At 40.7% G+C, this 16,844-nt stretch overlaps 3 protein-coding genes across 3 annotated transcripts; 1 reads left to right on the top strand and 2 right to left on the bottom strand.

Annotated features, from left to right (window-relative positions):
* Nucleotides 1-377: 377 nt before the first annotated feature.
* LOC115806906 (troponin C, skeletal muscle-like) lies at nucleotides 378-1,867 on the bottom strand. The gene is made up of 6 exons (XM_030767762.1): nucleotides 1,787-1,867; nucleotides 1,391-1,442; nucleotides 1,137-1,280; nucleotides 838-952; nucleotides 605-741; nucleotides 378-409 (listed from the first exon to the last, which is right to left on the bottom strand). Exons 1-6 carry the CDS (start codon nucleotides 1,865-1,867, stop codon nucleotides 378-380), a joined length of 561 nt encoding a protein of 186 aa, XP_030623622.1.
* Nucleotides 1,868-4,689: 2,822 nt separating this feature from the next.
* On the bottom strand, nucleotides 4,690-7,865 carry LOC115806905 (troponin C, skeletal muscle). Its single transcript, XM_030767761.1, has 6 exons — nucleotides 7,815-7,865; nucleotides 7,430-7,484; nucleotides 7,177-7,320; nucleotides 6,846-6,960; nucleotides 5,190-5,326; nucleotides 4,690-4,721 (listed from the first exon to the last, which is right to left on the bottom strand). The coding sequence occupies exons 1-6, from the start codon at nucleotides 7,863-7,865 to the stop codon at nucleotides 4,690-4,692; spliced, it is 534 nt and encodes a 177-aa protein (XP_030623621.1).
* A 7,569-nt stretch (nucleotides 7,866-15,434) lies between these two features.
* On the top strand, nucleotides 15,435-16,553 carry LOC115806904 (olfactory receptor 6C3). Its single transcript, XM_030767760.1, has one exon. The coding sequence runs from the start codon at nucleotides 15,435-15,437 to the stop codon at nucleotides 16,551-16,553; it is 1,119 nt and encodes a 372-aa protein (XP_030623620.1).
* The last annotated feature ends 291 nt before the right edge of the window (nucleotides 16,554-16,844 follow it).

Here is a 16,844-nt window from a genome sequence, read left to right as displayed (position 1 = left end):
GAGACTACTGTACTGTGTGGGGATCCACAAATGTATGTGTCTTTAGGTGCAGTGAGTACTTTCACATGGCAGTGCGCAGAACCACACACACCCCACAGTTGGGCTCCTCTGGTCTTACAGGAACCTTTGGGTAATTGCCAAAGCTTGGGCACAATGTGACCCCAGCGTCAAGGGCAACATTTCTTGAGGATCCTTGGCAACCGCCAACCCAGGTGTGTATACATCTGTCTGTCTGAAGAGGCAAAGCTGTGTCAGGATGAACAGTTAGAGGCAATGGATCAGGGGGTGGGTAAACAGGGAGAGAGAGCATAATTGGAGAGGATGGAGTTCAGTCGGCAGGTGGGTCAAAGGGAGAGGAATGTCCATGAGTCTCTGTTTTACTGCACGTTCTCCATCATCTTGAGGAACTCTATAAAGATAAACAAAAGTACAAAAAAAAGAAAAAAGAAAAATCAAATTGTGCTCAAAAACATAACATTGTGATTTCTTTGGTCTGTCTGTACATTTGAAACACCTCATACCAAAAATACAGAGGAAATATTACTGATTTATAGATAAGTTTATAATAAGGGTGCTCAAGCAGTATTGATAAAGACCCTCATACCGTCAAAGTCCAGCATGCCATCAGCGTTCTTGTCTCCGTCTTTCAGCAGTTCATCGATCTCATCCTCTGTGATGCTCTCGCCGGTGCTACGGATGATCTCGGCAAACTCTTCTCTGTCGATGTATCCGTCAGCATTCCTACAGAGCACACGGTGGTTAGGCTACCTTGATATACTTAAGGAACGCGGATGTTATCTCTCAACATAAGAGAAAACATGTTTATAGGCAACGTACTTGTCAAACACACGGAAGCATTCTGCCAACTCCTCCTCGCTCTTGCCGGCCTGATCTTCCTTTAGGAGCCTCACCATCATGACCAAGAACTCCTCGAAGTCGATGGTTCCGCTGCCTGTGACGCGCGCACACATATTAGAGGAGAATAGAATTGATCCTAAAAATCTGTTCTTTGTCTCAGGCGTTTCTCCGACATGTAAACCAAATTAGATGTATTTGGTGTAAAAAGCATGCTTTTCAGTACATGAATTGGCTATCGAATGCCATGCTTCTTTTCCTGATTTTCGTATTTTCCTTACCGTCCTCATCGACCTCCTCAATGATTTCATCCAACTCCTCTCTGGTTGGATTTTGACCCAACATTCTCATAACGGTACCCAACTCCTTGGTGCTAATATCACCGCCACCATCGGTATCGAACATGTCGAAGGCAGCCTTGAACTCTGTGATAGAGATGATGACATCAATACGATGACTGTATAATACTGGCAATTGTAGTTTACAGTTAATATGGTCATTTACTGTTGCCAAGGGAATAAGTATGTGCACTCACCGGCAAGCATCTCCTCGCTCAAATAGGAGCGGGCCTCCTGTTGCGCGTCAGTCTACAGAAGGACATTAATAACATTATCAGGCGATTTGTATATCAGCTAAATGAGGATGCGTGTTGCTAAAATAATATCATAAAAACTGTTACTTCAAGAACTGCTTAAACTTAACAGATCTGTCAATGATATTGCCATATCCCTAATGATTTGAATCATGCTTTAGCACGGATTGACACGATTAGGCCTATTCACAATAATAAGCACACCGCTTGGTTTCGGTCACTGCTGTAACTATTTTTAGGCTCAACAAGTTAGCTCCCCGGTCAGTGACTGTACATGGCAATTCCGATATATAATCCTTGGAATGTGTCGCCTAAGCAAGTAATCCACTCGCACCAAACCTTTCTTGTCAAGTCCTTCTCAAATAACAGACCACACGTCTCTGGACTACTTCCAGCCGTCTCTAACCGAAGATCTACCATTTCCAACGCATTAGGGAACATCAAGTTTAAAAATGCTTTGCTTCTTGGGATTCGCACATTTTGTACTTCTGAATAATGTTTTATGATCCTGTGACTGTAGAAGCAAGTGTAACTGTTTAAATTGCCTTACTAAAACCATGTTAAGATCTCTTAAGATTGTCTGAGACTCCTTTTATCTTTAGGCTATTAGGCTATTTACATTAACTTATATCATTCAACTCTCTTTGCGACATATTCTAAAAAAAAAGCCACATAACTTTAATTTCTGCATCCTGAAGACCTTCCGGTCTCATAAACTCTCAGTCATTTAACAAGCTGCCAAGTATGCAATGCTGATTGTTTGGTTTATTGTATTCTTACCATTGTTGTGGATTAGTTTTCCCCACTAATATCCACGAATAAGCCCAAAAGGAGTGGTCAATCCGCGTGCACCTCAACAGAAAGACTAGACGTCAACTGACAGTTCAGACACACTTTAAACCGGTCACCTAAGACACGCCCCTCAGCGTTCACAGGCCTCCAGAATTAGAATCTTGAACTTTTAGGGTTCTGAGGCGCCTGTAAGCCAATCGAAATCTGAAGTGTGGAGAGTGGTGGTCCTCAAGACTAGGAATTTAATTATCAACAAAAGTAAATAAACTGTGTCAGTGTATTGTATTTTATGTCTGAAGTTTGAGATGGGGAAAGGAATGGAAGTTCAGATTTGAGAGAAAATGGTTCTTAGACTGAGAAATGATTGAATGAAATTGTCTGTCACATGCAAACATTTTTTTTGCTTTATGTGTATTTGTCACACCAATTAAATCATAGCCATTGATTGGCTTTGCCTATAACTCTGTGTTATAATAATAAGCAACACATTGCGTAAATTGCGCATTGCTCTCCGTTCAGCCGCTTTTGTTTTAAAAATGGTGCAGGCAGAACATTGTCCCCAGTACTGTCAAAATGGAGGAGGTTTTGTGCTGCCACTTTGCATATGTGGTGCGAAACCTTAAACCTCCGTGGAAAAGTGCTGTGGTGCAAAATGTTGGCATGCCCTGAATAGCAGATGATTTAGAGCTATCTGGGGAAGTCTCAGACCAATCCCCAACCTTCCAAAAATGCCAGGCAGGTATCTCCCAAGTCAAAAGGCCCAGACATGGCTCTCCTTGTATGGTGGCTGTTTCCTGAGTGGGAGAGTATAAGGACTGGGATTGGAGAAAGAGAAGGAGGTATGGAAGGATGTGGGTGTGTGTGGGGGATTCAGGAGGCTCTATGGTATAGATTGCAAAGGGTAACAGGGTGGAGAGATAGGGAGGGGGTTATGGTCTAAGTGCACTGACAGCAGAGGTACAGTGTTTTAAAAGCAGACTCTGGGTGAAGCAGTGTAGCACAAGAGGGATGACATCCAGTAATACAACTTTTCACTCAGATAGTTTCAGATTTTCATTGGGGGATGTTCCAGGGAAGCGCATTTGGCTTGTGAAGTGCTGGGAAGGCTTTTACACCACTGGTATTGGTGATGGTCCTTATTTGAACATCAATTGAAGATAGAGCAAGGTTTTGAAATCAGTAAGAGAAGAAATTTCTAGAAGAATAGACTCGAGATGATCTCTTCCCCTCCCCTTTCCACTATGAATGACAATTTTGTGGCAACGCAGAAGCGCTGAGGGAGGGAACAGGGGATCAAGTATGAAAGCAAGTATTTCTCCATCCTCTTGGCTTAAATCTCTTTTCTTGGCAGTGATTTTGCTATGTGAAGATGACAGAATATCTCATGTCTCTCTTGTGACTGGGTAGGTAAACAGAGGTAAGTATCAACTGGAAAACAGAGAAAAGCCTTTTTGTTGAGACCCTTCGAAGAGAGATCAGAAAACAGAACCAAAGAGAAAACAAAGGAAAAAAAAGAAAAGAGAAAAAGAACTAAATGTCCTTTGTAATTTCTCCCATTGGACTTTCAAGTAGATTCCTTTTGGGGGGAAGGAGTGGTATGGATAGAGGGGGTGAGTGTGTGATAAATTAAGACGGTGTATGTATTTGGAAGGGGGTTGGGCCACCACTTAAATTACATGATGCTAGGTAATGCAGATGGAGTGTGGAATATTTGGTCTGGGTTGATGAATATTACAACTGTTACTCTGTTTTATGTAATCTGTTTTGATCAGAGGAACAGAAAATTACATGGGATATAAGAAATAGTTTAAATATAGCACAATGATGACCACAGCACCAGAACAGTTCTCATCCTAGAACATAAATATCATCGGCTGAAAACGCAATGAGAAAGGAAAATAAAATCCGTCAGGTTTAGAAGGAGAGTGGCAGAAGAAATCCTAAGAGAAGAATCCTACACCTTCTCCTTCATTATGACAACAACACACGAAGACGGCTATGTCTCTGGCAAAGGTTCAAACCGATTTATTTTGAAACATTTTGCACAGGAGGGTGGGGAGAGAGGCTTTAGGGAAAGCAGGCAAACGGGACGGGAGGGAGGATGGGATGTCAAATGACGTCTTAAGACGAAGCAGGTGTGCAGGGTGACAGCCAGGGGTAAAAGGGTTGGATTGGACAGGGGTAGATGTCGGCCACATCTTAAAAGGGGTGGATGGATATTTTTAGACTGTCCAACAGTTCTAGATCAAGAAAGGCACGGTTAGGAGTTTATATTTCCGTTTTCTGTGTTGTGTCTTCCAAGAGTTTATTATCTAGTACTGATAATAGCAATGGAATTCTTGTGAGAAAATATTTGTTGAAATGCAATTATTCAGTTTCTCCTCTTCTTAAAGTTGCAGGTTGGGTCTTTTGGGGCCACAAACTTAAGGATGGAATGTAGTTTTTTCCCTCTACTGTATGTTCTCCATCATTTTAAGAAATTCTGCAAGAAAAAAAGATGATAATAAATGAACAACGGACATGTTCAATCAATAAATGTATACTTCTTTAAATGTGAGAGTCAGATACAGTTATAAGAAAGAGTTATAAGTCCATGATGTCCAGTCCACAACATTCAGCAACCTACATTACGTAGGATTCTGGTGATGCCTAATAATCATAATGAAATATTAAAACATGGGGATGAAATGCACATCAGAGCCATGTCCTAAAAATGTGAAGAAATTAATTGTTCATATCTTTTACATTTGTGTTAATAGATTTTAGAAAAAGTACAATTGTGATCCTGAATAATTTGACATGTTAAATCCTCACTTGATAATAAGGAGAAATTAGAGAGCAGAGACATGAGTTTGAATTTGAGTTCGTTTGAAGGAGAAAATTGTGTCAGTACATGGACAGAATGTGAATTTATCAAGGAGAGAGAATTTCAGTGAGTGATGTATTTTACCGTCAAAGTCGATCTTGCCATCCTTGTTTGTGTCAGCATCTGCCATTAGCTCATCCATCTCTTCCTCCGAAACGGGTTCCCCGGTGGAGCGAAGGATGTCCCCAAACTCCTCGCGGTCAATGAAACCATCACCATTCCTGTTTTCCAAGGATGACAAAGGAGATTTGAAATTTCAAAGAAACAGGGCACCCTTCTCACAAACCACCATTAAATTGTCCTTTTAATGAATGTATAAGTACTGCAGTATGGAAATATAACAAATTGATTTTCTGTTCAACTAGACGTACAAAAAAAAAAAAAGATTTTCCAGATTGTGCCCAGTATTATTAAAATGGAACATCAGACAATCACCTCAATTTGTATCAATGATCAATTTTCATCCATTTTCATGAGTATTCTATAAATAATTATTTATACACAAACAAAACATATCCTGAACCAAGTCTAAGGAATGAAGGAGGCATGATACATTTTCATCTGGTATGAATAAAAGCTGTGCTCACAACATTTATTTGGAACTGACTGTTGGCTATAGTCCCATCTCAGAGCCTTTTCCACGTGGACATGCATACAAACAGAATAGTGTGAATGTTCCTATCACCATGACAACTGCAATACACTTCAGTCTCATTAACCTCTACTAGCCTGTGCTGCTGTATATGCTGCAGTTCAGAATGTAACTGAAGGTATTTGCTTATATTGTTTTTTCCTTGCAGTACCATTTTAGGTCTGACAACTGATATATGTGTTCTTAAAAGCAGACTGCTACATGCGTGAAAAGGCAACCTAAGACATAATGTGAACCTGATTCTGTGGTTATAGTCCATAGTGCGTATGTGAAAACGGCTTAAGACAGAGAGAAAAAGCTCATGATCACATACTGGTGATGCTTGGGAGGAAAAGACTTTAACCCACCAATGCAGAGACCTGGGTGTGAACCCTGGCAGTGTCACTTCCTGCTCAGCAGGGTGTTCACACAAACACAATTAGCAGTGTTCACATTTATTTTTCTCAGAAAGTGATTTTCCTGTATTCCTTGAACATCTTAAAGCCAAGTGGCTTTAAGAAACTGAACACACAATCTCGCCCTCTACCCTCCATGAAGTATAAGTGACAGTCCTCAGTGCATGAATCTACTTTTGGAAGATAACTACTTCACTTGTCCTTAGCTTGTCAAATAATTGGCTTTGCCAGAAATGGAAATCAACAAGTAAAAAAGCAGGTCAACACTGCAAATCATCAGGATTTGAAATCTCCATACATTGCTTTACATGTTTTATAGACTACACTTCTAACACACACTATGTAAATTCAGTCCTTAACATTTCTGTGGAAATTTCCCAGGTTCTATGATGATTTTTTACATCACCCTTGGTGGGAGCATATTGGACGTTTCATCTGTTTACCCCACCAAAACCGCTGGAGAAAATTACTAAAATAAAGTGCACTTTTTTCAGACCTCCGAGAGCAAACCTTAGCCCAGCACACTGGAAAACAGAAACAATGTCCTTTTCAGAAAGGCACTAACAACACTGAGGCACACAAACAACACAGAAGGATATTCTAATGACAAAGAGGCAGAATGAAAAACTCTCAGGAAAAAAAAAAGATTTCTATAACTGCTTCAATCCACTGTTCCTGTCTCAGATGACATACTTATCGAACACTCGGAAACACTCAGACAGCTCCTCTTCACTCTTGCCAGCCTGGTCCTCCTTTAACTGTTGTACCATCATGACCAAGAACTCCTCAAAGTCAATGGTGCCGCTGCCTTAGGAGAAAAAAAAGGAGGGGAACCATTAAAATGATGTTTAAACTAAGCATCCTTGGTGGTGGTTGGACTGTGTACATACAGAGCACGAGACAGGATTAACACATGGATAAAACTGTTAGTAATGCAACAACAGCATAACTTCTCTGTGGCCTTTTCATTGTGAATGAATGATTCATTGATCTGTATTGGTTTTCACACTTCTGAACAGCTTACCGTCCTCATCGACCTCCTCAATGATGGCATCCAACTCCTCTCTGGTTGGATTCTGACCCAACATCCTCATCACAGTGCCCAACTCTTTGGTGCTGATGTCACCACCACCATCGGTATCGAACATGTCGAAGGCGGCCTTGAATTCTTAAATGAGTAAAGTTGGCACAAATGTCTCTTAACATGATACAGACTTAGCGATTAAATTTAGGAAAATGACTTTGGTACACACACACACACACACACGTAGACTCACCAGCAATCATTTCCTCACTCAGGAAAGAGCGAGCATCAGTCTGAGCATCAGTAGGCTAAAGACAGAAACAAAAATAAGAGACAGAGAAAAATTAATAAACAACCATTTAACCCTGCTTGAAGATATCACTATGCCTACAGCTATCAACAAAACAAAAGCTGTGCTAAACGTTTTATTTATTTAGACCAGCTTGGGCTTAACATACAGTTTGAGAATGCCTGTGCTGTGAGCTTGTCTCTAAACAACACAGAGAGATGTATGGTCTAATTACAGGTGCGACAGTACATGCTGCAGGTACATGAAAAGGACAGGTACATGAATGGCGCAGCTGAGACAAGTTAAGTTAGAGATTGGCAGTGCTGGAGTCACAAGAGGTTTATCGCACCTCTACACTGAAAGCAACTGCTTTAATCAGAATGCAGCCTTGACCAAACATGTCACTTATTAGGAGCATGAAATGTTGCATTGTAATAATTTTATATTGATACGACGTCATTCCTCATGAGGTATATTACAGTGTAGCCCTACAACTTATGTCTATTTGTGTCTGTTGGCTTAAAATCTCATTTGGTCTTTTGTAAACTATGGGGACATAAGGTCAGTGTTATGAGAGCCTTATGAAGGTGTCAGCAGGCTAACGTAGAAAAGAAAACAACAACACTTGGCCAGAAACTCAGTGAGTGAAATTAGAATCACAAATTTAGCAGTTATGAATGCCTCCAGCAACTGTGAAGTGTCACAAAAGTAGAGTGGCATTAAGATAATACTCCTTCGCCTTATATGTGATCCACTCAATCACTAGTGTAATTTAGTCCCTCCATTAATCACACACACACAGGTCCACACACACACACACACACACACACACACACACACAACACACACACACACACACACACACACTAAAAGCCTTCATTCCAAAGATCATATTAAAAAAAGCCTGTAATTGTAAGTGCTGCACCTGCCCCTTACTCACTTTTCTCTCCCTGCCTGCACAGACATTGAACACGGATGCTAAATCAATCGGGCATTAGACCAGTCTTTGAAAAAAAAAAACATTGAACATTGCAAATCTCTGATAAAATGCAGCCTGTGTTGGCTGGTTTGACTTTCTTTATGTTCATATACAGTAACCATGTCACGTATAAGAATCTAACTGAAATAGTTCAGGGAGAGTGTCAGAAAGCTGACAATACCTCCTACTCTCTGGACAAAAGAAAGCCTTATTGTCAAAGGCACAGCGCTACTTCTAAAAAAGAGGGTGGAAAACACTTTAGAGAACCTCACACTGAAGCAGGACCACAACAGCTCAACTGATAACAAATCAAGCTTGGCTCCCAGCACACCAACTACTCTTTTGAATACCAAGCCATCTTTCCGCATAAGCGTTACTCTTCCAGAGAAAGACTTGTTTGTTGTCATGTTATGTGAGGATTTTCTCCCTTATTTTCCCCCTCCCTTGGTCAGACATAGCATATGTGAGAAGAAGTAGAGCATCCTTACAATACAGGGCTACACAGACATACAAACAATGCAACATACATATAAATAAAATTATGCGTAACTACTTTGCATATTCATATCATCATGATTGTACAATTCACATGGCAGCTCTGCATATGTCAGATCAATTGAAGGAAATTCTGTACTCTCTTGCCCTTTCTCACTCTGTCTTGCTCTCTCTCTCACTTTCTCTCTCTATCTTTCTCCATCTCTTTTTCACTCTGTCTCTCTTCCCATCTCTCTCAGTCTCTTCCTCTGCTCCACATTGCTTTTCCCCAAACACATGCAACAACAAAACAATGCTACACAGGGCAAACAGCTGTTGATAGTAAGAGAAGCAATTTGAGCACAGTATGGAAATATTCTACATCAACACTGATCTTCTTGTTAATGGCAGCATTGCACACAAAGCTGAACAAAACGGTCAAACATCCACGAAAATAAAGAGCAGGAGCTAGGAAATTTTCCACTCACTATCAACAGTTACTGTATTCACACATCTGTGTCTCATTCCTGTAACACACCCATGTCCTTTAAATAATGAGTGTACCAGTATGCGTGTGTGTGTGTGTGTATGTTCATGACTGTCTGAATAGGTGTCTCTATTCAGCAAAACAAAACCTTCCTCCTCAATCCAGAGTGATTCTCCAAGTTCTTCATCAAAGCCTCTGTTTTCATCCTTTGATTTCAGATATCCTACAGGCTGTTTAAATGGAAAAGTTTCTCTTCTTTCAAGTGACCTTATTCTATTCCAGCGTGCTTACCATGGTGATGGGTTGTTAGCAGGACCACAAAGCGTGTGAGAGAGAGAAAGAGTGAGTAGTGGTAACAGAAATGAAGAGTGCCGTGTCTCACAGGCTTCCTTAAAAAAGCGTTCTGATATACACTGGGCTATATGCTTTCTCATTAAGTACCCTCTCTCCAAGTACCCCTCGTTACTTTGATTGAAAATGATCAGGATTGGGCAATGGAATGAGAACAGGGCTTGTGTTAACCAATGTCTGGTCTCTGCACACTCAAACCCCTCCCTTCTTATTTATCCTCTGTGACTTTACCTCCCTTAAGCTGCCTCCATTCCCCCATATTTAGCTTAAGGACAAGGCTCACTGTCTCAATGACATTTATCAAAGAAAAAAAAAAAGAAGAGGCGTGCAAGTGAAGGCACTGAGAGGTAATTTTGGCAGTGGACAAAGTGAGAATCCACTGCCAAATGGACACTCTAAACAGACACACACACACACACATAGTGTAACCAGGCAATACAACTGGAGAGCGGATGAATTTTAACCATCTCACACATGCTTGCACTTCATCACATTATCTGTCAATCACTCCATCCATCCAGTTCACTGGCCGTTGGCCTTGCTGACTGCAGATATCCATAAAATAACCCTCAAACAAGAAGTGCATAAAGACAACATTCAATATTAATGAACATGAAGAATAGTCAGGTGTTATAAAATGCGTCTTAGACCTTAACAGTTGTTCATTCAGCTACTATGCAGAGGAATGCTTTAAGGAGAGGCAGTCAAACATCCCATAACCATTTCTTTATGAAAGGACGTATACTACTGTCAAGGTTATGTCAGTTAGAGAACAACAAGTACATTCAAACCTATGCCTGGGCCTAAATTTTCTGGGCAATCAACAAAGAGACAAAGTAAGTGATACATGTACAAATAAATTGTCTATTCACAATCTTCTGTCCTTTTACATATCCCAACCTCCCTCCCTCCCTCCCTCCCTCTCGCTCTCTCTCTCTCTCTCTCTCTCTCTCTCTCTCTCTGCGTGTGTGTGTGTGTGTGTATGTGTGTGTGTTCCTTGGTTCCTTTCACTGTCACAGCAGGAGTGACCTTGTCAGCCTCTAATCGCTGTCTGCACAACATTACTTCGCTGGGCCTTATCAAGTTTCTTCTTGTAATCCTTAGACTACTAGAGTTTCGTTGGCTTTGCAAATATATATACTCCCCAGACAATCTCTGAAATATGTGCATGGTTGTCCAGACTCTCTCTCTCACACACACACATGCACACACACTCCCTCCCAGACATCCCCACATATATACACACACATCACACACATACATGTCATCACCTCTGTTTACAATTTAATATTAAATATAGTCCACTCTAAAATGTCTGATGTTTGACATTTGACTGAACAAGGCAAAAAGGCTGCATATAACAACATGTCAAGCAATTCGGACCTAAACAATCTTACAAATTCATGAATAGTAGAAAGAAAGAATGAAGCATACAAGAAGCATTCCAACAGCACTCAGGAGTGTTGCCACAGTGATAACGCCATGAAGGCATTATAATATTAAGAGACAGAACATTTAAACACACTTAAAGGGACAACAAGAGTGTGCTAATGATGTTCTTCAAGCAGGTTTTGAAAAGGAGTGAGACATAACCCAGGAGCTTATACAGTCTGACCACAACCTAACACATATTAAATTCAGTCGTAAAACTAGAAGATTTCTTTGGCCTGAAACTAATCCTAATTTATAATTTGTTCTCTGTATTCATACAACTGAAACTTGTACATAAATGGAACTCGATGAATTTGAATGTCACATTATCTCTTTGGCCAACACACTCTGTTTATAATAGGTGGTTTTTTGGAAAGGTATCACTCACTCAGCAGAGACTGAGGAGCCTGTCAACACCTTCTCTGATCCTCATCCTCTCTACTCATCCTTGCTCCCTTGCCACCCCACAAAGCATGCCAGTGGGACTGTGGAACACTCAGGCCATCCCTGTGTCTCAGCTTGTAAGCATCTCTTCTCCTTGGACTGCTGATGTCACCCCAGCTGCTCCTAGTCTCTAAGCCTGGTTTGACAGACAGGACCAACTGTCTCTCTCTCCTTCTCTCTCTCACCATTCTCGCACTTTCTTTTGCTCTCTCTCTCTCTCCTACCCATCACCACTCCCCTTTTTTCTCACTCTATTCTTGGACATTCTCAAGGAAACCAGCTGGAGCCCAGACCCTGACCTGAGATGTTCCAAACTAAATAAGGAGTAAGGAGGCAAGTGTCCACCCTCTCGTCCCCTCCCAACACTCTTCTATCCATTCCTGAGCTAGCACGTCCTACAGACACTGCCTACTGCAGTAAACAAAATAACAAGAACCAGAGAAGAGGACACTACTTAAACAAGATTCATGGAGCAACTTGTATGAATATGACAAAATAATCTTTGCATCTGAACATTACAAAAGTCTGTGGATTATGTGATTACACGCTTCTTCTCAGATTCATTTTTTTTCATCCGAGATAAACACAACTGCATAAATAACCTATTTCAAAATTCTAATTATATTAAGTTGGACTGTATATGTAACATGGAATATTAACTGAACCATATGCTAAATTTTACGACTCAGAAGCCAAATGTAGAATAATGACTACATGACCAAAATCTCTGCTTTTTACATCACAGAGACAGTGTAAATGAGCTATTTGAAAATTCTGGTCAAATACTATGTAACAACCAAGAGTCATTCCCTATCACTTTAAAAAAAAATGTAGTTTAGAGTTGAAGGCTTCCAGATTCAAGTTCATGTTACCAGTTAAAAGTCACTTTGGCTATTCTAATATGTGGCATCTGTATTAGGAAATGACATTAGAAATATATATAGGTCGCAATAATCATGATATAGCCTTTTGCGATAACCTATGACACATACTAACACAGTATGCATAACGTAACCACAGGACATATAAGGAAACAGCTGAACCAATTTCTTACATTACGAGAAACCTAATGGATACCGTTATTTTACTTTAATCAATTTAGATTTGAGCTTTTGGAGGTGGTCAAAATCTCATTTTCTTTTGAACTTTTCTAATCAACGACAAATGAATGTCCATCTTCAAATAAAATAAGTGGCCATTGTAATTTGCTCTTCTGCTCACGCGCGCTTATGTGTTCAGTATATCGTGGTCTTCTTACCTCCTGATGCTAACATGAAGGGTTGTTTTCTTTTTTTTTCTTTTTTTTTAAACACGAAACTCTTTTTCTCGCGTGAATGTTTGGACACAACAGCAACGAATGGAAGACAGGAAACTACATGGGAACTGGTTTGCATCTGCGTTTTTCTCTTCTCATTGCGACTAATTTTCTTGTCTGCCATAGTATGTAAAATATGCCAGTTTTTAGGAATATTACACTGGAAATGAAACAAACAGTCGTTTTGTCGTCACTGTCTTCGCTACTTGGCCGCGTTGATGCGCAAGCTTGTCTGTATCCACGTTCAGTTGATCTTACGTCCTTGTCATTGGTTAATCAGAAGACGTCAGGTGTTTCTGTCTGTTTTCTAACAGTGTGGTTTCACGAATACCCCAATACCTCAATTCACAAATACTGCAGTTTTAAAATAAGTTGAGGGAGGAAGTGGGCCACTCCAACAAACGAGCTTTTGTAAAAGAAGGACGCAAATGTTCCACTTACTCCTGTCTCTATACTATTTGAGAAGCAGAGGGCGAATTACACGATGACAATCGAGGGGGGTCAACTTTTTCTCCAGGGCTATATAGTATCAGATATATAAACGTCCCACCCCCACCCCTAATTCCAACCTTGTTGAGAAGGTTATGATAATGTTGTGTGTGTGTGTGTGTGTGTGTGTGTGTGAGAGAGAGAGAGAGAGAGAGAGTATGGAAGCGGTAAATAAAATGAAATATACAAGAGATTTGACAGCATTGTGTGTGTGGAGACAAAGCAAGTATAATTCGTATGGGACTGAAACTCAGAATGCTGTGTTTTTAGATGGCCTCTGATCCTGAGCTGCTCATGCTCTGAACTCTAATGAAACTACCGCATTTTTCCGCTTATCAAGAGGTTCATCAACAGAGCATTGTGAGGTCATTGGTCAACTCGTATTTGCATAAAATAGGTTGGAGGATGGGGAAAACGACCAAACAATTGAGGTTAACAAATACACGCTATTACATGATTTTATCTCACTGCGCTTAAAAAAATAATGCAACTGATACTGATCAAAACTCCAACAAGTATCATTCTGACATTTCCCCGTTCCGTCTTAAACTATTAAGAGAAGACAAACGAAATACATTTTATCTCCAACATCACTGTGTAATACCTCATTTGTGGAGGGTACGAATGGCAGGTTGATGTCCAGTCTGTTTTATTTTTCCTGTAACCTCGGTCGTAAGTTTCAGTTACATGATTTGGCTTAAGTCTGGTTCAGAAAATCATGTTAGCCAAAAAAAAGCACGAATATCAACAAAATGTAAGTCCTCAAAATCCAGATATATGAGTTGTGGTGCTTAAATTCCGGTTATTGCATGAGATTGTGGACCATTGCTCAAAAGCTGTCAAATTCAAAGCAATAATTAGTTACAGAGGGAAAACCAAGCAATTTTATTATTCAGAACGAGAAATATCCAGTAATTGATTACATGTATTATGGGGACTACTGAAATATGTGGGAGTCTGCATAACAAATTGACATCGCATATGGCCGAAGACCGGGCTTCGGTGGACCCCACTTCTTGTTGCTGCTGTCGGTGTTTTTGACAATTAAAACAGCTTTCTTTGAAATCCAGCACGCATTGGCAACAACCCTTTTAAACACATATTGACGTATTGTTAACCAAAATAGATAAATGTTCTCCGCCCAGCCAACTTTGTTTATTTTTTCAAGGCGCGTGGTTAAAAAATGATAAAAACTCAAATATAATTTTTTTCTGAGAAAAAAAAACCCTCATATTTTACGGCACGGATTTGACAAGCGTCGCTTTACAAAAAAAGCGGTATCTCTGTGATACATAATGTACTCTTTCAACGACAAAAGGGTTTGACTTGAAACGAAGGATTCTACATGATTTGAATAACATGAAACTAAGTAGTCGCCACAACCTGCACATGGTCGCAAACCTTCCACCAACAAGTAAATGCACTTGAACTTAATTAGCGTAATATCTCTAAAAACGAGTCGTTATCACAGCATTGTTAAAAGGGCAAATTAATTGCTGCAGCGAATTGGAAATGAGATCTATACTTCGAAGAATATGGAAGAAAACAAAGCATTGCCGACATATGCAATAGGTATTGGTGGTATGTTGAAGTGCATTAATGTTTTACACACCATAGTTGAGCATTAGTTATGCTATAATCCGAAAAGTTTCAATTTACAAATCCAAGATAGGGAATGGCACTGTTCACATGTTAAAACACGATCGATCAAATCAAATATAGACTGGGTTGTATGACAAAGTAACTATGTACATTTACATTTGGAAGGTAAGCTCCACCTCTTTATCTGTGGTCTCGGGCAGCTGTGGACAGACGTGGATGTATCTCTGCATCTGTAGTGAGGCAATTCAAGAAAAGGCAAGAGGTGCAAGGATCAAACCATGAATATGTGAGGCTGCAAAGCAAGCAGGTTGTGTTCAGCAACTAAACATCATCATCAGCACACGAAACAGAAGCATCAGAATTTTCCCAGAATACTTACTGTAGAAGGAGTGTTGCCATGGATCATACTAAAGACATGAATCGTACTGGTGAGTGCCCTGCGTTGTTATCGTTGCCAGAGATTGTTAACAGTACAGCTTTAATACCCAAATATGAATTTGACCTGGGAAGCTGTCTCTTTAAGTCCATGCTGCCCTCAGACTCAACAGTGAAGGTGTTGGTGTGCATATTTGTGCTGCTCACCATCCTCTCTTTGGCAGTTAATGGATGCACACTGCTGGGACTTGGTCGTTCAGAGGATCTGTCCTGGGAACCACGTTTTGCTTTGTTGAAGAATCTCATTTTGAGTGACCTCATGCTTACCATCACGCAGGGGCCCACGGTGACATACTGCCTTGTGCAGAGAAGGACACTCCCATATGGACCCTGGTGTTTGACTCAGTTCTTTGTTGACAGCGTATGCATCTTTTGCACCCTGTTTACCATCACCTGCATGGCTTTAGAGCGCTACCTGTATGTGTGTCAGGCCATCTACTATCTCAGCATTCTCACCTCACAGCGCTTGTGCTTCATTATGGGTCTCACCTGGCTACTCTCTCTGTGCATCACTGTTGTGATTATGATCCTGCTTCAACAAAGTCATGCAAGTTCGCTGGTCGGGCAGCCCATCGCTGGTCTCTTGTGTGAGCCTGATACAGTGGAGAGCGTGCTGGGTTTCCCGCGTGCCTCAGCCATCTTTCGGAAGCTTGTTGGAATTATTGTGACGTTCCTCTGCATTCTGAGCTATTCTTTTTCCTACCTTCGCATGTACCAGGAAGCACGGAACGCAGTGCAACCATTTCAGCAGGTAAACAGACGTGCAGGCAACACAATCCTCTTCTACTGCTCCATGCTGCTGCTCCAGCTGATGCCTGTACTCTTGAAGATCATCTCAGATGCATTGTGGGAAGTCATTTCCCCACTGACAGCCCCCTCAGGTTGGAAGACTGCTGGGACCCTTCACATCATGCTTCTGGTCATGCTACAGGTACCTCCCTGCATCAACCCACTTATCTACGGGCTCCATAACAAAGAGGTGCGACAAGCTTTGCCCAACCTCCTGCGCTGGAGAAAAGACTGCTTGAACCTGAATGTGGAGGAGGGCTCATTGAGGACTCAGGAAACAGGCCGTGAGTGAGCCAGAGCAGGGGCCTTGATGTACTGGAATTGTGGTTTTGACAATCACCATAAGAACAAAGGAAAAATGGGATGGTCTCTCTCCCTTTTCCTCCCTGTATTGTAGAACTAATGCATTGACCTAATTAATAATATAGCATTATTGTGATCTGAAATGTAGGCATAACAAAATGACAAGTGACAGCAGATGACCTTCATCAACAACAAAAAATCTTTAAAAAAAAAAAGATTATATATATATATATATATATATATATATGTATGTATGTATCTATGTATGTGTGTGTGTGTG

Source organism: Chanos chanos, chromosome 3 (assembly GCF_902362185.1).
Source record: "Chanos chanos chromosome 3, fChaCha1.1, whole genome shotgun sequence".
In the NCBI taxonomy this organism is placed as follows: Eukaryota; Metazoa; Chordata; class Actinopteri; order Gonorynchiformes; family Chanidae; genus Chanos; species Chanos chanos.
Note: the sequence above shows the minus strand (reverse complement) of the source record. Positions and strands in the feature narration are given on the sequence as shown.